The sequence below is a fragment of the Bos indicus genome, chromosome 26 (assembly GCF_029378745.1).
Source record: "Bos indicus isolate NIAB-ARS_2022 breed Sahiwal x Tharparkar chromosome 26, NIAB-ARS_B.indTharparkar_mat_pri_1.0, whole genome shotgun sequence".
Taxonomy (NCBI): domain Eukaryota; kingdom Metazoa; phylum Chordata; class Mammalia; order Artiodactyla; family Bovidae; genus Bos; species Bos indicus.
In genome coordinates, this window is record NC_091785.1 from 39,412,984 (window position 1) to 39,435,013 (window position 22,030).

The window sequence follows — 22,030 nt, forward strand, 5'->3', positions numbered from 1 at the left end:
CTGTTCATTTTCCCAGTGCTTCAAATCGGGTTACTGTTGCATTAGATCAACAAATTGCCCCATGGAGAAAAGGACTTATGAAACCCAGAGTACCAATCTCTTACCTGAGTGGGCCCTCAGAGGGGGACACCATGCTGTATCATCTCATACTGAAGTTTCATCTCTGGTAATTTTCCACACAGATCACATGGGGTGAGTCTCATAATTCATGAAAAACAGCCCAAAGTACTAGTAATTTGGTAAGTTTTATTTATTTGAAAGAGGGTTTTCCTTTCAAGGGAACTTTTCTGTAAGACCAGGCAAATTCTGTACTTCTCTTTGGTAAATTACAATCCACATTGGCACAGTAAACGCACAGGAACTAACCTACTCTGTTGAAGTTTATTCTCACAAATCCAGCTGAGCCTTTGTTTTATTTCTAAAAGTTTAAGGAAAGTCTAGTCTACCAGTTATAAAAATGAAAACCAGTTAGAATTCTAAGTATAAACAGATTATTTACATTAGTTTATAAAAATAGATTTGAGTTTAGGAAAAGTTAAAGAACTAATAATTTCCACTTCAGTTCATGAGGCATAGTAGATTGCTCCATTTTCAAGGCTGACCCTGTTTTCTCAGTTCAGGCTCCGGGGCTAGGGGAATGCCAAATTTAACTAATCATTTAACTGATCTCTAATGTTCCTACATTACTGACTAAAGAAACTAATTTTTATATGTAACCAGTGGTAGTGTAACAAAGTAATGTTCTAACCTTTCCAAAGATTCTGGATGCCACAATTATACTACTATGCTGTATCAATTTGCATTCTAGCTATGGATAATATTTTTGTTCCTTTAAAAATTTGTTAAAACTGTAATTTGGTGATAACCTACCTACATACAGTTTTATCAGGGCATTCCTGGACTAGCAGATAATGTTAGCTGAACTAATGGATAAACATATAAGAAGTTCAAAATGCAAGGTAATCATCAAAGCAACTAAATGACATTTATTAGGAAAAGAATAAAAACCAATTTTTTTTCTGAAGAAGGCATTTTTTTAAAAGTTAAATTATTTTGTTCTCTTCCTCTTTGGGCAAAACAACTTCACAGGGCAGGCAGCATTCCCTTTAAGTAAGTCCCATAAACAGTGGTTCCCAAATGCACTGGAGTAAAATGAGAAAAATAAGGACAATATAGTGCGTTTTTTTCCTTCCAAAATAGCTACATTTATTCCATTTAAAGGACTCTCTTGTTCTGAGACTGTTCTTTTATGGAAAAAAAAACGATAATACAGTGACTTCTTTCATTACTTGGCAAAATAAATTGGCAACTCTCAATCCCCCACAATTTTTGGAAATATTACTGGTCCATGAAACCCAAAAGTCTGGGAACCACTGCCATTTAAAGACTTGCTTTTCATGTTGTTAACAACTATTAAATAAATGGAAAAAAGGTGTGGTCCAGTGTCTGGGAAATGATACTACATATGTGATTAACGGCAAGTATGCTCCATTCCCCAAACTTGGACCACTATGCACATTCAGACCCGCTGTTCATTGGAGAGACAAAAATCTGAAGTGAGCAATTCCTTTGACTTTGGAATTGCAACAGTTTTCTTCAAATGATGTTCACATTTCTTATTTCAACAGAGTCTGGCCTATGACTTAGCTGAAGCTAAGGAAACTAAGGAAATGGTATATCAGCAACATTATCAATATTAAATTTTTAATATCAAATACATTTTTGTACATTGTTACTAATTTATATAATTATAAAACAAAATTCAAAAGCTCCATAAAATCAGTAAGGTAAAAGCCCTTACTGAATATTATATAAACTTTAGATGTTACCAGGCGTGATTTCAGGAAAAGTCATCAGTTTCTTTGATACAAATTATCTACAAAACAATGTGATATAAATGATATTTGAATTTTACAATAATGTGGCTAGAATTTGCCCATTACTCTTTATAGATGTCAGACCTTTAAAGTTCATTTCCGTTGACACATTTCTGCTGTTGAAGCCTGGCTCTTCTTAAAGACTCCAGCTGCTTGGCTCTTAGCCATCGTTCTCTTGACAGCGTTGTCTGACCAGCACTGAGAGACAGAAACCTGGTTTGAAATACAGAAACAAATTACAGACTCTAGACCTAGAATAAAGCCTTTGGGGGGAAAAAAAAATTGGTTTAGAAGTTTTTAAAAAAATGTTGTTGTGGGAGACAAGACCATCTGGTAGCTACCCAGCTCAACAGCCAAGTTAAGACTTCTACAGAGGAATCCTTTCAGAGTCAGATTTGGAGGGTGATTCCCTGAGTGGGGCGTCCCTGGTGGCTCACGTGGTAAAGAATCTGCCTGCAGTGTACGAGACTGGGGTTCGATCCGTGGGTCAGGAAGATCCTCTGGAGAAGTGAATGGCTACCCACTCCAGTATTCTTGACTGGAGAATTCCATGGACAGAGGAGCCTGGCAGGCTACAGTCCACAGGGTTGCAGAGAGTCAGATACAAATGTGTGACTAATACTTTCACTTTCTTCCCTTTGAGTGGAGAACAAGGAGCATGCCTTGTCCACTGAAGTGACTCTGGCCAAACGTAATTCCCCCTCCGTGAGCCATTTCACAAGGGGGTTTTCAGAAGCGAACCGTTCATTTCCATTTTATAAGTCTGCCTCAGTTATCCTAAATAAGGAGAGTTAGCCACAGGTCGCTGAAAAGGCAACGGTGGACGGGGACTGACTCACCGAGCTACGATGAGTAACTGGTGGAGATCGTCGGCAGTGATGCTCTGAGGATCGTTCTTGCGCATCTCCACAAAGTCGTCTTCAACTGCCTTTATCAAAAGAGTAAATCAACTTTAAAGTTATTCCTTATGAGGAAATGATATTTGCATTTTGTAGGGAAAAGGATTCTTCACCAAGCTAAAGTAAGACGGTCCTTGCCCAATGTGAAAATGAGGTCAGCCCTGCACCTTGGACAAATGAGACAGTATGGGTAAAAGGACCCAAACCAAACTTTACACCTAAATTATACCACTGAGGAGAGTGCTGGAAACAGAATAACAAAACTCGACTCATTTGAGGTCAGACAGACAGATGCAAACCAGCAATTCGCATAGCAAAACACGATGCCTTTAAATACAGGGAAGAGAGATGTCAGCAACATTGGCCAAGTCAGGACCTCTGAAAACTCCCCCACCATTAAAGAGAACAAGAACACTGGTAAAAATGATCACAATCAGCTCCTTCAATACTAGAAATTAACCAGACCCCTGAAATAAACTGGGGAGCACTTTCTCCAAGAAAGACAAAAGAACATAGTGCTTTGAGGCATTTAAATTTGCCCTATTCCCTCCCCATCTCCAAGCAGCCGTGAAAACGGTCAGGCAACCACTGGAGGGGCTGGTGGGGCTGGAGTGTCAAAGCACCATGCCCAGAGAACTGTCATTACTTGACTGCCTGGTGGTTCCTCCCAAGAACACATTCGCAAGGCTGGCTTTTTTTTTTTTTAATTGAAGAATAATTGCTTTACTGTCTTGCTATCTTTATTTTACCTGACTGGGAGCTTGTTCAATGTGAACAGCTTGTCTCCCCCCACTCCACCCCCCACTGAATGTTTATCAGAAACAATCAGAAGCAAGTATCGACCACCTCAGCTGCCCCAGACCCTGGACAGTAGATGGGGCAAACAGCAGGCTAATCTAAACCATTAAAAAGAAAATCTAGGAATGAAATGTCCATATATTCCCCTGACCACCAGGAATTTACACGGCCACACACAGGCCCAGGGCTGTGCACGTGCTCAGGAGATCTGAGCCTGAGCAGGCAGGCCGCACGCGCTCACTCCTCACAGCCCTGTCAGGAGATCTGAGCCTGAGCAGGCAGGCGTACGCGCTCATTCCTCACAGCCCTGTCAGGAGATCTGAGCCTGAGCAGGCAGGCCGTACGCGCTCACTCCTCACAACCCTGTCAGATCTGAGCCTGAGCAGGCAGGCCGTATGCGCTCACTCCTCACAGCCCTGAGGCCCTGTGCGAGCAGAAGGCAAAGGCCAGGGCAGCGCTGTCAACTGCATGGCTCAGTGCCCAAGACTGGCCCCACCATGGACATAGGGTCCCCTGGCTTATAGTGGGAGACTACTTGCAAGCATCTAAGGAAATTAAATTTCTCTCCAATCACTGACCACTGAACTGAGGGAGCTTCTGTGCCCACATACAACTAAGAATACAGACTTTTAGAAATCAATTCAGAAAAGTCACTAAACAACAAACCCTAGGGCAGGGGAGAATCTGCCAGAGCAGAGGTGCCAGATTATATTATTTAAAGCACCAGGCTTCCAACACAAAAACTGGAAGATCTACAAAGAAACAAGAATGCCTGGCCTGCTTTGTGGGAAAAGAAGAAGTCCTTGAGGAAACCTAAACATTGGAGTTACTACACAAAGACCTTAACTCAGGTATTTTAAATATATTCAGAGAACTAAAGGGAAACAGTTCTTTAACTGAAAGCATGAGAATGATATCAAATAGAAAATATCAATAAAGAGAAATTACTTAAAACATATTCTGAAGTTGAAAAATACAGCTTAAATTAAAAATTCACTTGAAAGGCTCAACAGCAGAATTTAACTGGCAGAAGATTCAGAAAATCTGTAGACAGGCTGACCAAGATTATTGAACAGAACCTCAAAGACCCGTGGGACCCATCGAGTGTACCACATACACACCTGGGAATGCCAGGGAGGAGGGAGAAAGGGGCAAGAAGAAACTTAAATAATGGTCAGAGATGTACCAAATGTCTTGAAAACCTCCCCAAAGTATGCATTAATCTGCATATCCAAGAAACTCAATAAACTGCAAGCAGGGTAAACTCAGAGATCCACATCTAGACACATCACAGCCCAACTGTCAAGAGCCAGAGAGAATCCTGAAAGGACAAGAGAGAAATGACTCACTAATGTACAAAGAATCCTCTCACTGGAAACTCACTTCTTATCACAAAGTCCAAAAGGCAGCTGGAGGACTTACTCGAAGTGCTGACAGAACAAGCCTATGATCTAAGAATTTCACACCTAGCAAAATTAGTTCACTTTCAAAAATTAAGGAGAAATTAAGACATTCCCAGATAAGCAAAAACACAGAATTTGTCACAAGCAGATCTCCCTTACAGAATAACCCTGAGAAATATGAAAGTTCTCCAGGCTGAAGTGAAAGTAACTTGGATCCATGGGAAGATCACTGGTAAGGGTATCGACACAGGTAAATACAAAAGGCAGTACAAATGTCTTTAAAGACAACTGCATAAAGCAATACTCATAAATGTGTTGACAGACATACAATATAAGATGTAATCTGAATGATAATAAAGCACAAAGGAAGAAATGGAATTATGAAGGAGCAAAGCTTTTGCATACTATTATAAGTAAATCGGCATTAATCCTAAATTAATCCCAGATTATCATAATTAAGATGTTAATATAGCTCCCAAGGCAACTACTAACAAAAAAAAATTTGTGTCATAGAAGACAAAATTAAAAGTTGTACACTAGTAATATCTATTTCAAACAAAAGACATTAACAGAGGAACAAAAGACATTATGACATAGAAAACAAAAGCAAAATTACCTTATCAGTAATTACAGTAAATGTAAATTGATTATTCCAATTCAACACAGAGAAATCCTTTGTTTTAACCCAAACACACCTTGGTTATTTCATCAGAGATGCTATAATCCAGGAACCTCAAAAGGGTCAGATAGATGCGGAATTTATTCAGCACAGAGGGCAGCACTGCTGAGAGAAGGCTGTTCATGTACTCCTCCATGTTTGGTGGCATTAGCTGTGGCTGTAAGTGGATCTGGCAGTCTGCCTAAAAAGAGAAACAGTACACAGTATTTTCCAAGTTCCTAAATTAATCTAAATTTTTAGGGGATGCTTCAGCTCTATCAGATCCCTGAGGGAAATAGGAAATGTGATTTATTATTAGGGGGAGGTCACTTTTTAATATTAACTTATGTGAACTGTAAATACGCAGTGATAATTACCAAAGCTAGCCTTTTCTTGGTTACTTATGTTTCCCCAGTTATCAGTAAGCATATAGAAAGAGAGTGCATCTCTACAAAGTGGCTAATTAAAACGTTTTAGATGTTTCCTTCGTCATGGAATATACTGGATTTCAGACACCACATAAAGCAAATCACACTTTCACCACAGAAGCTCACCACTGGGCCACCTCGTTCTCATTCACAGGCAGTCCTCAAACATCACGGGTGAGCACATTAGATGCGAGCAACTAGATGTCTTTCAAGCAACTGGGCATATTTCTCATCATTAAAAGACTCAGAAGTAAAGGTGCTCTTCCATGAACCACTCAAGTAACCAGGTTGATTAGAAACATTCTAAAGGGAACTCTCAAATATTTCTCACGAAAGATTCGCAGAAAACAGTGGAACAGAGGCAACAAGAACCAAGGTCTGGATGTTAATCAGGTAATTTACAGACAGCTTCTTCTCCCCACATGTGGGGGTTTCTGCTGCCAACAGCTTTCTTTCCTTGCCTATAATTTTCTAGATACTAGGTGTTCATCCCAGAGAACCAAAATATTCAATTTCCTCATTAATAATCAGCAGCCACAATTTTGAAACAAGCTAAGCTTATTGATAATATGCAGTGCCAAGAAACAAAGCAGAAGTCCCAATCTCTCTCCAATAACTGCCCTCCATTTCAAAATGACCCCTCGTACCGGCAGGAGCGATCTCCCCTCTGAAGTAATAAAAACATTAATGTTGCAGGGAAATTCCATCTGGTGGTAGCTGAAGTCATAATCCACCTTCTGCCAAGTTATTAGGTTGCTCAGGGCAGTCACATTATGAACACCTACAAAAGCAAGAAAACAATTTTTCAGTCGCTTGATTTTAATTACTTAACCAAATTAGTTTTGCTGACACTGATAATAAGACATGAGATTTCTACTGCTTTAAAAAAGTATGAGAGGCACTGTCCAATTTTCTAAATGACCATTAACTAAGAGGGTTCACAGAAAGTATTTGTCAAGATAGATAAAACATATTTCTGGAGCCAAGATTCCCCACCTACCCACCCAAAATTTACTATCAAGCATATGGTGTGCAATTAGACAGAAAACAGTTTCCAAAAAAATAAGATTACTTTGTATGTGATGTGTTCACAGGGCTAAAATAATCTGGCAGGACCAAAACGGTTTTTATACAGAGATGAGGTTATTGAATTTTAATGAATTTATACTCATTTTTGCCTTAATTCTACCCCATCTAACACTGCTTTTTCTACCTTTACCTCTTGAACTGATTACTAGCAAAGTGTCTTCTGCATTCTCATTTGAGCACAGGTAAAGCAATCTGCTTTCTTATAATTTCATAACATGTTCCATAACATTTTAGTTCAAGCCATTTGATCTTCTAAATATTTTGATTCTTTGGGAAAGAAGTTTAATCACATTGGTTGGTAAAAAAAATGTTTTATTAGGTCTTTTCTACAAGTTTTCTTTTCAGATAATATAGGATTAAAGGCAAAGCCTCCTTCCTTGCAGCCTTTAAAAAGCTATATCACTTACCTGTATCATGGTACAATTTTCATACCATCATAAAACACAGCTGATGTACACAACTTATTTGTTTACCATATAAGCTTTAACTAAATTCACAGAGCAAGCCTTTATCTTAAATATCTGTGAAGTGTGAATCTGCCCTTGTTCACGGTTATATTTTTAGAAAACCATTACCCAGCCTGGCCTCACTGGGACTTAAAAACGGTGGGGAAACGTCGGTGCACACACCTGGTGTGTCCAGCTGCCCCTGCTCCAGGAGAGTCTCGTCAATTACAAGCGAAGTGTTGCTGGGCAGCTGCAGGAGCCCGCTGACCAAGCGATTGGCTGTATAGTCTTTGTGGGGAATGAACTTCAAGTGGTTCATGTTCTCTATAGTCATCTGTAGACGAAAAGACTGCAAAGAGAAATTTCCTAATTAGCAAGTTTTGCTCTTTTAAGAAAATATGTATTTGGAGTTAAACACTACCTTTTATATGGAGAGAAAGATCTTATCAATTTTTAAGGGAGTAGGCTCATGGTTTCTGGAGCTCTCAGAAACAAAAATTTCTACATCCTCAGTAAGAATTTCTCTGATTCTATGAGCTGGTTTATTCTCAACTGTCCTGTTCCGTATTCCTGGAGAATAGTTTTTATTTTACTAGTGAACCAGAAACAAACCATAGACCACTGAGATATACATTGGTATATGTATCTCAAATACACAGAGGCTTAAAAAAAAAGATATCGCCAGAAGCTTGCTAAGACTCGTTTATGGGGTCCCATGAGGTCAAAATCCCGGATAAAGGATCCATTCAGTGTGCAAGAGAGACCAACGAATTTATGACAGCAGAGCATAAAAAGCTCACTGATGAGATCTCAGATTTCACACTTGCAACTCTTTTTGAAGAAAATACCACATGGACAGTTTTTTGTTCAGTATCAGAACATCCACAAAGAACATCCACAGTTATCTGAAAAGGCTGTTGACACAGTCCTTCCTTCGCCAACTACGTTTTCATCTGTGTGAGGCTAGCTTTCCTTCATATACTTCAGTCAAAACATCATGTTACGATAGACTGAATGCAGAAACAGATATGCCAATCCAGCTGTTTATTAATCCAGACATTACAGAGACTGGCAAAAATTTAAAACGTCACTTTTATCACTGATTTTTTTTTGTTTGGGAAAAATAGCTATTTTCACAATTTTACTTATGTTCATATATAATTGGTTTGTTTTCAATGACTATCTTAGTATGTTTTAATTTCTAAGATGGTAAATTGAGGATACAAACGACCCACACAAACCATTTCTCTCTGAGGCCTCAGTGATTTTTTAAGAGAGTAAAGTCAGTCACGAAGACCTACAAGACCTTTTAGAACTAACACCCAAAAAAGATGTCCTTTTCATTATAGGTGACTGGAATGCAAAAGTAGTAAGTCAAGAAACACCTGGAGTAACAGGCAAATTTGGCCTTGGAATACGGGATAAAGCAGGGCAAAGACTAGTAAGAGTTCTGCCAAGAGAATGCATTGGTCATAACAAACACCCTCTTCCAACAACACAAGAGAAGACTCTATACAAGGACATCACCAGATGGTCAACACCAAAATCAGATTGATTATATTCTTTGCAGCCGAAGATGGAGAAGCTCTATACAGTCAGCAAAAACAAGACCAGGAGCTGACTGTGGCTCAGACCATGAACTCCTTATTGCCAAATTCAGAATGAAATTGAAGAAAGTAGGGAAAACCATGAGACCATTCAGGTATGACCTAAATCAAATTCCTTATGATTATACAGTGGAAGTGAGAAATAGATTTAAGGGCCTAGATTTGATAGACAGAGTGCCTGATGAACTATGGACTGAGGTTCGTGACACTGTACAGGAGACAGGGATCAAGACCATCCCCATGGAAAAGAAATGCCAAAAAAGTAAAATGGCTGTCTGGGGAGGACTTACAAATAGCTGTGAAAAGAAGAGAAGCAAAAAACCAAAGGAGAAAAGCAAAGATACAAACATCTGAATGCAGACTTCCAAAGAATAGCAAGAAGAGATAAGAAAGCCTTCTTCAGCAATCAATGCAAAGAAATAGAGGAAAACAACAGAATCCAAAGGAACATTTCATGCAAAGATGGGCTCGATAAAGGACACAAATGGTATGGACCTAACAGAAGCAGAAGATATTAAGAAGATATGGCAAGAATACACAGAAGAACTGTACAAAAAAGATCTTCACGACCCAGATAATCACGATGGTGTGATCACTCACCTAGAGCCAGACATCCTGGAATGTGAAGTCAAGTGGGCCTTAGAAAGCATCACTATGAACAAAGCTGCTGGAGGTGATGGAATTCCAGATGAGCTCTTTCAAATCCTGAAAGATGATGCTGTGAAAGTGCTGCACTCAATATGCCAGCACATTTGGAAAACTCAGCAGTGGCCACAGGACTGGAAAAGGTCAGTTTTCATTCCAATCCCAAAGAAAGGCAATGCCAAAGAATGCTCAAACTACTGCACAATTGCACTCATCTCACACGCTAGTAAAGTAATGCTTAAGATTCTCCAAGCCAGGCTTCAGCAATTTGTGAACCGTGAATTTCCTCATGTTCAAGCTGGTTTTAGAAAAGGCAGAGGAACCAGAGATCAAATTGCCAACATCCTCTGGATCATGGAAAAAGCAAGAGAGTTCCAGAAAAACATCTATTTCTGCTTTATTGACTATGCCAGAGCCTTTGACTGTGTGGATCACAATAAACTGTGGAAAATTCTGAAAGAGATGGGAACACCAGACCACCTGATCTGCCTCTTGAGAAATCTGTATGTAGGTCAGGAAGCAACAGTTAGAACTGGACATGGAACAACAGACTGGTTCCAAATAGGAAAAGGAGTATGTCAAGGCTGTGTATTGTCACCCTGCTTATTTAATTTATATGCAGAGTACATCATGAGAAACGCTGGACTGGAAGAAGCACAAGCTGGAATCAAGATTGCCGGGAGAAATATCAATAACCTCAGATATGCAGATGACACCACCCTTATGGCAGAAAGTGAAGAGGTACTAAAAAGCCTCTTGATGAAGGTGAAAGTGGAGAGTGAAAAAGTTGGCTTAAACCTCAACATTCAGAAAATGAAGATCGTGGCATCAGGTCCCATCACTTCATGGGAAATAGATGGGGAAACAGTGTCAGACTTTATTTTTCTGGGCTCCAAAATCACTGTAGATGGTGACTGCAGCCATGAAATTAAAAGACGCTTACTCCTTGGAAGGAAAGTTATGACCAACCTAGATAGCAGATTCAAAAGCAGAGACATTACTTTGCCAACAAAGGTCCGTCTAGTCAAGGCTATGGTTTTTCCAGTGGTCATGTATGGATGTGAGAGTTGGACTGTGAAGAAAGCTGAGTGCCGAAGAATTGAAGCTTTTGAACTATGGTGTTGGAGAAGACTCTTGAGAGTCCCTTGGATTGCAAGGAGATCCAACCAGTCCATTCTGAAGGAGATCAGCCCTGGGATTTCTTTGGAAGAAATGATGCTAAAGCTGAAACTCCAGTACTTTGGCCACCTCATGAGAAGAGTTGACTCATTGGAAAAGACTCTGATGCTGGGAGGGATTGGGGGCAGGAGGAGAAGGGGACGACAGAGGATGAGATGGCTGGATGGCATCACTGACTCGATGGACATGAGTCTGAGTGAACTCGGGGAGTTGGTGATGGACAGGGAGGCCTGGCATGCTGCGATTCATGGGGTCTCAAAGAGTCGGACACGACTGAGCGACTGATCTGATCTGATCTGAAAGTCAAGGACAGTGAGGAATGCTGGTCTACTTGGTCTATTGCTGTGTTTCTTAAGGGCCCAGAAGACACTGAATAAACTGGGTAAATGAATGATCAGTTAACACTGGATAAATGAATGATCTACTTCAATCTGTTAAATTTCCAAAGTAAGGTGTGATCAGCATTGCCAGGCACACAACTAATCAGAAGCTATTCCCCTAAGATCTTACCACCACACAAACACTTCATTCCAGATGCCCTGGCAAATAAAGGTAGCTTGACTTTCAAACAGGAATTACACTTGGGCAGCAGAGATAAAGTTATTTCCTCAACTAAAAAGAATTATACTCCTACAATTTAGAGTTAATTGACATTTAAAATCTTAAGGCATACAAAGGATACCAAATAGTACAAACGAACTGGCATCAAAGGAGAGTACAATGTTAAAGGAATTACTACAGTTGTATTAACTGTTATTCAAAGAAATTCATGCTAAGGCAACAAAGGAAAAGTGAAATGTTTAAAGGTAAGTACATTTTAAATTATGAAACTGGCAGGCTTTGTTTCCCCTTAATGAGATCTATTAAAATCTCAAAGTTAAATATTTGGGTTGAATGAAAGACCATTAGATGGACTTTTAAAGTGTGCTTAGGTTTATAACACGTGTTTATATTGATCTTACTGCTGGAACCAGATGTTGAATAATTCGATATAAGTGTTCCGTGAAGGTACTATTCCGTGGACAACCACTCAAGTTAACCGTAAATTTTCCTAGTGGAAGAACATCTCTTCTTGTGTATCTAAAAAAAAAAAAAAAAAGGTTTAAACCAATAAGACACTCAAGTGATTTCCTGATCTCCATCAAAAGGCAAACAAAGAAAAATTAGCTTAATACTGTCATTACAAATAAAGCAGATTGCTCTCATCAGCTTTTTTAAAAAACAGAAACAATAATGAAAATAACAGCCAATACTTAAATGCTGGTGTTGTTCTTCTACCCTGTGCCAGGTACTGTTCTAAGTACTTTATCACTTAATTCCCAAACACTCTGAGGTAGGTAATATTATTTTCATCTTACAGATGAGAGATATGAGGCGTTTAAATCGTACGCCGACACTCGTACAGCCATGAAGTGGTAGGGCTGGACCTGAACACAGCCCATTCGGTCCCCGCATCCGCCCATTCCACCATTATGTACTACTGTCCCAACCCTGCCTGAGCAAAGGGTTATTAGCACAAACATGTCTACTACAGAGTTATTTAAACAGAGAAAAACTAGGGAAGCCTAACATTTAGGGGAAAGGTACAACTGTCTATAACGAAAGATACTGTACAGCCATTAAAAGGCTCAAGGAGAATTATGATGGGAGAATGTCTACTATTTATTAATGATAAAAGCAAGCTAATGATCTATTTAGAGTATAACTGAGACCACGTAGGGAGGTATACACACACAAACAGAAAGAGCTGACATCATCAGCTACCAAGGTCTGTTAACCGACACCATCTCTAAGTGGTGAGATTGCAGGCAGTTTCTGCTTTCTTCTTTATGCCCTTGGAGCTTACTGAAGGCACGCACATTACTTTGAAATCGGGAAACAAAGACCTATAGCGAGGTGAGAGGAAGAGGGGCTCACGTCCATGGACAAGTGAGGCCACCCAGCGGCCTCGCGGACTGTAGACACAGAGCCTCAGGAGGTATAAACAGGGGACTTACAGACTGCAAAAATGACAAGACAGCTTATTTTACTCATCAGCTAGGTTCCATGCCTAGTTTTAGCTCTTAAATTTAAGGAGATACAATCAAAATGCTACACGTGACCCTGAGAAAAGCTGAAAAAAGGAATATCTGAGATTAGGTGTAACAGCTGTTGCACTGAACAAATAAAAACCATCTGGGGATGAAGCCTAATGAACAAAACAAATTATCTCAGAAACCTTCCTCTTCTTTGTCCCTCTCAACAAAATACCCAACTCCCAGGAACACAGCACTTACACTGTAGAGATGAGATGTAATATAAGGTACTCAGCGGCCAAGCTGTCTCCCAGAAGGGCATGAGTGAGGAAGCCAAGCAGTTCTGCTCTGACTGGAGACAACTCGGACATGAAACCGGAAACAACTGGAGAGAGAAGGGCGACCAGATTGAGCAGACACGCCAGGCCCTCGCGTGCCTCTGGCTAAAAAGTAACTATGCAACAAAGCAGTGCACACCAGCAGACAACTGGACGGACTTCTAACACTGGCCCGTGAGTGATGCCAACTGTCAAAACAAGACAAGGGTATACCTTTTGGGAGAGGCCTCATTTTAATGAAGAGAATTAACACACAGGAAAACGGGCAAAGCGATGGTGACCGATGGAGGAACTTTTCCTAACAGCTGAGCACCTGACCGACAGTGCCACAAAACGCAGCTCCCGCACGCCGGGTGAGTCTCTGGGCCACGAGGTGTCAGCACTTACACTTACAGGTCTTGCTCTCCTCTTTGTTAAGGCAAGCAGGCAGTAAGGGGTTGATGTGCTGCAGCTTCTGGGCCAGGACCACGTGGATTCTTGGCACTAAGGAGGCAGGAGGACTGTGCACCCTCTGTTCCTCAGCCATGTCCGTGCACTCCATCGGGTCCAGCAGCGAAGAGGCGTCCCTGCCGAGAGAAGACAGAGCTCGGTTCAGAGGCGGCAGCTGTACACACGAAAAAGTAACATCTGTGTCTGAAAATGAGATGGGAACTCAAGCCGAGGACAGTTCCACCTGCACTTCTCCTGAGAGAACAGAAAATGCTCCTCGTCTTCGTAAACTGTTACATGAAAGATTTCAGGCTACCTACATATGTCACATTATGATAAAGGTATACGTATGTACACGTGTGTACCAAATATAACAAAGTGATCAAAAAGAACTTCACCAGTAAGAGGACACTGCACCTCCAGAAGTGATGCACTGAGAAGAATATATCACTTTGTAGTTTTCTGCCCCAAATGCATAGCTGGAATCTAATCACAATCTAATCTGATGTGACCTAATCTGTCACATCAGATAAACCCAAACGGACAGACGTCCTACAGAGTAACTGGTCTGTACTCTTCAGTGCAGCGAGTCTGCTCTGCCATGTAAGGACACAGCAAGAAGACAGCCATCTACAAGCCAGGAAATGGGCCCTCACTAAATGCTGGTGTCTCAACCTTGGTGCCTCCGTACTATGAGAAATGAATTTTCTCAGTGTCAAGGAAAGTGTCAATACATTGAAGGACAGGGGGAAAAAAAAAAAGAAAAGAGAAGTATCAAGGCCTTGAAGGACAACTAAGAGCTGGAGACTGCTGCAGGTTAATGCAGAGAGCGATCCTATGGATCCTGGACAGAGAAAAGGACTGCCAGAAAGAACAGCGCTGAGACACTTGGAGAAGTTTGGCGTGGCCTACGGTTACTGCACTGTGTATTCACGCAAATTCCCAAACTGTGTAGCTATACTCTGATTATATATGAAATATGGACACAGCAAGTATTTAGGATATGAATACACAACTTACTCTCAAGTGTTTGCAAAAACTACACATGTATAAAAATGTATGTATATAAAAATAAGCACAAATGAATGACAAAACAGACGGAGCTGAAGTGTTAACAACCTGTAAATCTGAATGAAGCGAAAAGGGAGTTCTTTATATAACCATCCTCCAACTTTTCTCAAAGTTTGAAATTATTTCAAAATAGACTCACCTTTCATCATTATTCAGTATACTTAGCACAGGATCCACAGAGAGTATGCCATATAACTCAAGAACATCATTTACTTTAAAACAATCCCAGTCTTCATAGACCTAACAAGAGGCCACACAAAATCACAGTTAGGACTCAATGGCATCAAAAAAGCATAAGATATTAGCCTTGAAGTAATAATAATCACAAAATGAACCTTACAGCATCTCCTTTATTTGATAAATGGAGACCAAGGGAGGTAAGGCTCTTACCTGAAGCCATTTTGCTGGTTAGCAAATACCAACTAAAACACAGGACTCCTGACCAATGTCTGTTTTCCCACTACTTCAGAGAAAAGCTTTTCCCAAAGGATGAACTAAAACCAGAAACATGAGTTATCTCAAAATCTATTAACTCCATTGAGAGATGGGGGAAACTGAGTATTATTAACTTTGGACTTATTCACAAGCTATGCAGTATTAGGAGGACTGACACAGACTTCAAATGGCCATGAGGCTTCTCACGATAAAGAGCCAAACCTCCAAAGCCGTCTATCAAGATGGACATTAGAAACTGTCACAGCTGCTTACTGGGGAGACCTAAGAGAAGCACTGAAGGAAAAATGGGCTAATTCTAGTTCCTGTGCTACATAGCTGAAGTGCCATTTAACTTAAAACCATAACAACTAAGAATGGAAATTCTCACTGATTGTTTCTGAAACTTGTATCACTTGTTCTCTGCTCACGATTAAAAAACCAGAATGAGCAAAATAGGGGAACAAACTGTTAACAGATTTTCTTCTACCTTATTTTAAATCTAATTGATAAGAAAAGAAAGAATGGTGAAAATAAAGCAGAAATTAGTAACTTAGAAATGATACAGGAAGAATATAGATATCAATTTAAATTCTGTTTCACCTCTATTTGAAATATTCATTTTTTAAAAAATAAAGACAATGCTGTGGTAGATAAAATGCCCCCTCCCCGCCATACACATATCCACATCTCACTGGAATCCTTGAATATGTTACCTTACATGTAAAAGGGACTTATATAAATTAAAGGACCTTAAGATGGGGAGATTACTCTGGACTGCATGAGTGGGCTCGATCTATAATTACTCATGTCCTTAAAATTAGAGAACCTGTCCTACCTATGGCCAGAGGGAGATAAGACTATGAAAAAATGGTCAGAGGGCTGTATTACTGCTGCCCTGGAAGATGGAGGAAGGGGTCACAAGCCTCTGGAAGCTGGAAAAGGCTAGAAGAGAGATTGCCCCCTGGAGTCTTCAGAGAGGAACCAGTCTTGCAGCCACTTTCATTTTATCCCCAGTGAGATTCACATTGGACTTCTGGCCTAAAGCCTCTAAGATGATAAATTTTGTTATTTTAAGCCACCTAAATTTGTAGCAATTTGTTACAGCAGCAAGAGAAAACTCGCTAACACAAATGCTAAGACTTTTCTGTTTTAATTTCTGAGACACTTAGCACATCTTTGTCAGCATCAGACCCGTCAAAGACTTTCTTACCTTCACGAGACATGCAGGACCCTTCTCTCCTGGCAATGGAAAATTCAGATCAAAAGGAGAAGAGAGGTTTAGGGAGCTCAGCTGTTGTCCAGAAGAAGCTTCAGTTTCTAAACGTTTTGGCTCGCCACACCATTGAAGACCACCAACATTCCCTAAATTCAAAGGGACAGCATTGCACATCGTCATTTTAAAGGCTTCCTGGAGATAAAGAACATTCCTAAACAGCCTTTTGCATTTGACTGAAATGATATATTTCTGAGCTTGCAAACTTCAAGTTGTTCCTATTTTAAAGGAAGTAACACACACTAGAAGCCACCTATAAAGGGAACAAAGATTACATAGATCTGGAAGTGTGATCACCTTCCCCTACAATAAAACAGCAACAGATTCCCGCCCCTCCCCACTATCAAATTTCCTAGATGTAACTTTAAAAGTTAATATTTAATAGGGTTATTTAACATCTTTGACCCAATGAGTATATGGGTCTACAGACAATAAAAACACTTTGGTAGAATATAGTTCTTTCTACTTACTAAGCAGAATAAAATAAACACACATAGCAATAAACTTATTTACTGAACAACTACTAACTTCCACTATGTACCAGGAATTAGACTAATTGTTGGGGCTACAAAGATCATTTAAAGATAGCCTGTAACCCTAAAGTAGTTACAATTTAGGACTGATAACTAGTTAGAATTAAAATATAGCTTGCCATACCACACTACACTGCTCAGCAATCAAAAGAATAAACTACTGATATAAACAATAACTTGGACAGAAAGGAAATTATGCCAAATGACAAAAGCTAATCTATAAGGTCTATATACTGTATCATTCCATTTATGTAACATTCATAAATGACAAAATTTAGGGATGAAGAACAAATTAGTCATTGCCAGAGGGGAGGCAGAGAGGCAGGAGAGGTAGATGTGATTCTAAAAGGGCAACAGAAGAGATCCAGGAAATGAACTGTTCTGTATTCTGACTGTGGTCGTGGTCACATGAATCTACATATGTGATCAAACTGCACAGACTAATGCACAAAAACAAGTGCATGTAAAAATGTGAATTTTGAGTGACGTCTATGGACCATATCAATATCCGTTTCCTGGTTATGACATTCTACTATAATTATGCAAGATGTTATAATTATATAAGATGCTGACCCACTTGAAACTGCATCAAGGATATATGGGGATCTCTCTGTATTATTTTTTTTTGGTAAGTGCATGTGAATCTACACTTATCTCCAAAACAGCTTAATATATACATATATAAACACAACACAGTCTGATAGATTGCCTAGAAACCAACAAACAAGGTTAAATGTTAGTCGCTCAGTTGTGTCCGACTCTTTATGACACCATGAACTATAGCCCTCAAGGCTCCTCTGTCCGTGGAATTCTCCTGGCAATAATACTGGAGTGGGTTGCCATTCCCTTCTCCAGGGGATCTTCCCAACCCAGGCATTGAACCCAGGTCTCCCATATTACAGGCAGATTCTTTACTGTTTGAAACACAAGGGAAGACACAAACAAGGTAAAACTTTACACAACTAATGCACTCAGATGTATGCAAAAGCCCCGAAGTATGACATGCAAACCAAAGGGGCAAGAAACAGAAAGAAGCATCAACAGCTTAAATGTCAAGAAAGAGAATTACCATGTGCCCTGGATTCTAATATGTATTTAAGGTTACTGTTATGATGCACCATTAATTTGAATAAACATTTGGGGGTGAGTAGAGAAAAAGAAAGAATACTATTACATTTGCATATATTTGGTGTAAAACATTCCAATTTTAAAAATATGCCTTAGCTTAAAGAAATACAGTAATATGAACTTATAAAGTAGAATAATATATGGTTAAATGAAACTCAGTAATAAATCTTTGTTTACCATTGATTGCTATATTTGCTCTCTTAACCCACTCTTCAGATTAAATTAATTCATTTGTTTTACTTCCTCTGCCTTTAAGAAGTGACAGGACATAAAAGGAGAAATAAAGACAAACTTATTTACCTGCCATATGAAGGAATTCACTGCTCATAAAAACTGTGATTGGCAAATCAATAATGATATATACCAATTTTGAAATTCTCTTAGAAAATTTCAACTTTTGGCTTCCTTGTATAATCAGAATTACTTGCGTTTTAATTATATTTTAATACATAAACTACTACAAACCTACTTTAAATAGAACAAACAGAACTGTGACTATTCTAAGGGTTACTTGCTTTAAAGTTTAGGAATAAGTAATCCAGCGTACCAAAACTTCACGTTTTTCCTCCAATGTGCTTAGTCTTACTAAATTAGAGCATCATTATCCCAAAAAGAAAATAAGAAAGGATGTTTTCAGATATAAATAAGTCATTTTTAGAGTAGAGTACTATGCTTTTGTATTACTTAAAGGCCGAGATGAAAAATAAACATGAAGAAACACAAAAGCCCTTTCCTAGCTTCCCAACTTGAGACCCTTCACACCTGCCAGCAGAGCAGCCCCTTCCGAGTGACGCCTAACCGCTCAGTTACGAAGCGCAGGCTGACCAGAGCACGACTGTTACAACTCTCAGAACTGCCTATGATTCTGGTAAACCTGAAAGCACAGCTGTCCAATCACTGCCAGCCCCTAAATCTACAGCTGCTTAGAGAACTATGAATTCTGAATATGAATCCACTGCGAGAGAGCAGAAGTCTCCAGAACGCGGGATGGCACACGCTACCTGCTTGTCTGGCGCCCATATGCTGGTCTTTCTGTTTATTGGGCTGCAGATCCATATCTTCGTCATCTTCATAGCTTCTCTTGTGACGGCTGGGGGTGTAAGACGTTGAAGGGCTGACTCGAGCTTGGTTGGCATTAACATAGGCGTTAAATGAAGGGTTAAGGAAAGATTTGCATGAACCGGGGAATATCCTAAAATTATGCTACCTCTATGACTAATAAAAGACTACTACTTTGGTAGCTTGGTTAAAATAAAGATTTTTTTTTTAAAAGACGACTGATGTATACAAAAAATAAGCTACAAAGATATATTGCATAGCACAACAAATTAATACGAAGTAAAATCTACCAAAATTTTTGAATCATTATGTTGTACCTGAAATTAATACACTATTGTAAACCAACTACACCTCAATATATTAAAAAAATAAAAAAAGAAACAAGGATAAAAAAATTATTTTTTCCAGCTAACTTCATTGATGTAAAAAGACTAAGCTTAAAAAAAAAAATCAATATGAATTGTGGTTTCTTCAATTAAGAAAATTATCAGGAAGCATTCAACACATGAGAAGGTTCAGATAAAGGATATTTCTTTTACCCACATAGATTCTCCAGGCACTGGAACACAATAGAATGTCTGTCTCTCCAAAGTAGTAGTTCGTGGAGAGTTTAAATCAACTTCTTGCTGAGGCTGTGATGTTCACAAAATTTATTAAAAAACTTTAAAAAATTAGCAACTGTGTTTTCAGGTTGTTTATAAAATCACAGTAAATACTTCATACTGAGTTAATTAACAAGCGACTACTAAATCTAAACTATCATTTTTGAAATGAAAACTGCCTAAAATCACTTCAGACGCAATCATCAATACAGCATGTACAGCCTGAGACGGTATGTATAAGCACGGTGGGTTTTGTTTCTTTCTTTCTTTCCTTCCAGGGCCAAAGTCCCCTTTTCCTGGTACGGTGCTCTTACGACTCTTCAGCAACACAGCACCACCTCTTGCTCAGTGTGTCCGACTCTGCGACCCCATGGACCGTAGCCTGCCAGGCTCCTCTGTCCATGGGAATTCTCCAGGCAAGAATACTGGAGTGGGTTGCCGTGCTCTCCTCCAGGGGATCTTCCCAACCTAAGGATCGAATGCAGGTCTCCTGCACTGCAAGTGGATTCTTTACTGTCTGAGCCACCAGGGAAGCCCAATTAATACTGCACCTTCCTTCAAATCCAAAATACACAATACCCTAGGTTACAAAATTAAATCCCTAAACACACTATTTTGTTAAATTTTTTTCAAAGACAACACTCATGGTAATCCCACTGTCTCTCTCACAGGAATGCTATCAACATTAGCCTATCAAATAGGAATTTAATGATATACTTCTTATGAGGTTGCTCTGAGATGAGATTTAAAAATCAGGTATTGTTCATTACAAAAGGCATATTCTCTGTTTCAAATCTACTTAGAAAGTCTTAAGTATAGATAGGTAGAGGACCCAAGATGTAATATTAAAAAGAAATTATTTCAAGATACTCATATTACTTTTTTTTTTATGTGTGCATTTAATTATTTATTTTTTTTAAATTTTATTTTATTTTTAAACTTTACATAATTGTTCATATTACTTTTTTTTCTTTTTTTTTCTTCATATTACTTTTATAGTACAAAAAAAATTCCCTTACAAGTAAACAAAATCTATATTCTATCTTATAAGAGAAAAACAGAAAAGAAAGAAAGAATTCCAGAGACATCAACTGAATCTGAGATGGTATGTGTAAGCAAAGTGGCTTTTCTTTCTTTCTTTCTTTCCAGGGCCAAAGTCCCCTTTTCCTGGTATGGTGTTCTTACTTATGACTCTTCAGAAACACAGCACAAGCTCTTTGCCTTTGGGAATATTACAGATGGACACCCTCATCTATTTTATTTTCCCATTTCTAGATGTTGAGATTACTGAGTTAGAGAGACACTGCATTATTGTGTCCTAGAAGAAAACTTCTGTATTAATTTATCAGCCTAATATAACTTAGGGCTCCATAAACAGGAATGCAGGAAACATTTATAAAGCTGATTCATTAGACTCAGCACAACAATGTATTACTATGTCATGGAAACACCCTTAAAAGAAAAAAAGACACTGGGAGACCTGGAGGTCATCAAAAGATTAAACGAATTCATCTTTCACGAGTCCATTACTCTAAGTAAGTGTAGGAAGTTATATTTCTTTCTCTACAGAAACTTTCCTAATTAGGGCCATTCTTCCATACAGATCAGCCTGCTGAGCTAGAATATTTATTTCAGGATTTTGTCTTCTTTCTTCTTCCCTTTCCCATTATTGATATGTAGGAGAGTTTCTATTACTTCCTTTTATCAAAGAAGGCTTAAATTTACTTTTTTCTTCCCAGGAAAAGAGGGCAGGATTTAATCAAATTTAATTAAGCACATGTAGGGGCTTCCCTGGCAGTTCAGGGGTTAGGTGTGGATTTGCTCCCTGGTCAGGGAACTAAGATCCCACATGCTGTGCAGCATGGCCAAAAGAAAAAAAAAAAAAAAAAAGGTATAAAAAAATTAAGCGCATGCAAAGCCTTTAAAGTAATATTCTTTCATTTTTCTTCTACTTTTCATTTTAAAAGAACTTAGGTAATTTTTAAAAGCAAGTATGTAGACATTAGGAAAAGAAAGGAAGTAACTTGTCATTTACAATATTCCACCTTCTAAGACATTTTTAGAAGATCAAAAAAAAATCATATCAGAGAAACTCAAGTAAAAGGCAAATAAACAAAA

General features: G+C 39.0%; 1 protein-coding gene across 3 annotated transcripts in view; it reads right to left on the reverse strand.

Moving 5' to 3' along the window:
• Window positions 1-226: 226 nt before the first annotated feature.
• Window positions 227-22,030, reverse strand: part of MCMBP (minichromosome maintenance complex binding protein) — a 39,442-nt gene continuing 17,638 nt past the window's right edge. The window contains exons 5-16 of one of the 3 annotated variants that reach the window (XM_019988695.2): window positions 19,841-19,942; window positions 19,253-19,397; window positions 16,528-16,679; window positions 15,022-15,122; window positions 13,776-13,948; window positions 13,306-13,429; window positions 11,992-12,109; window positions 7,782-7,947; window positions 6,711-6,844; window positions 5,673-5,837; window positions 2,717-2,805; window positions 227-2,090 (exon numbers count right to left, since the gene is read on the reverse strand). In XM_019988695.2, coding sequence (XP_019844254.1) covers window positions 1,964-2,090; window positions 2,717-2,805; window positions 5,673-5,837; window positions 6,711-6,844; window positions 7,782-7,947; window positions 11,992-12,109; window positions 13,306-13,429; window positions 13,776-13,948; window positions 15,022-15,122; window positions 16,528-16,679; window positions 19,253-19,397; window positions 19,841-19,942 — 1,596 coding nt within the window. In that variant the 3' untranslated portion in view covers window positions 227-1,963. Of the gene's footprint in view, window positions 2,091-2,716; window positions 2,806-5,672; window positions 5,838-6,710; window positions 6,845-7,781; window positions 7,948-11,991; window positions 12,110-13,305; window positions 13,430-13,769; window positions 13,949-15,021; window positions 15,123-16,527; window positions 16,680-19,252; window positions 19,398-19,840; window positions 19,943-22,030 lie in introns of all 3 variants that reach the window. The other 2 variants (XM_070780940.1, XM_019988694.2) reach the window with 2 other exon arrangements.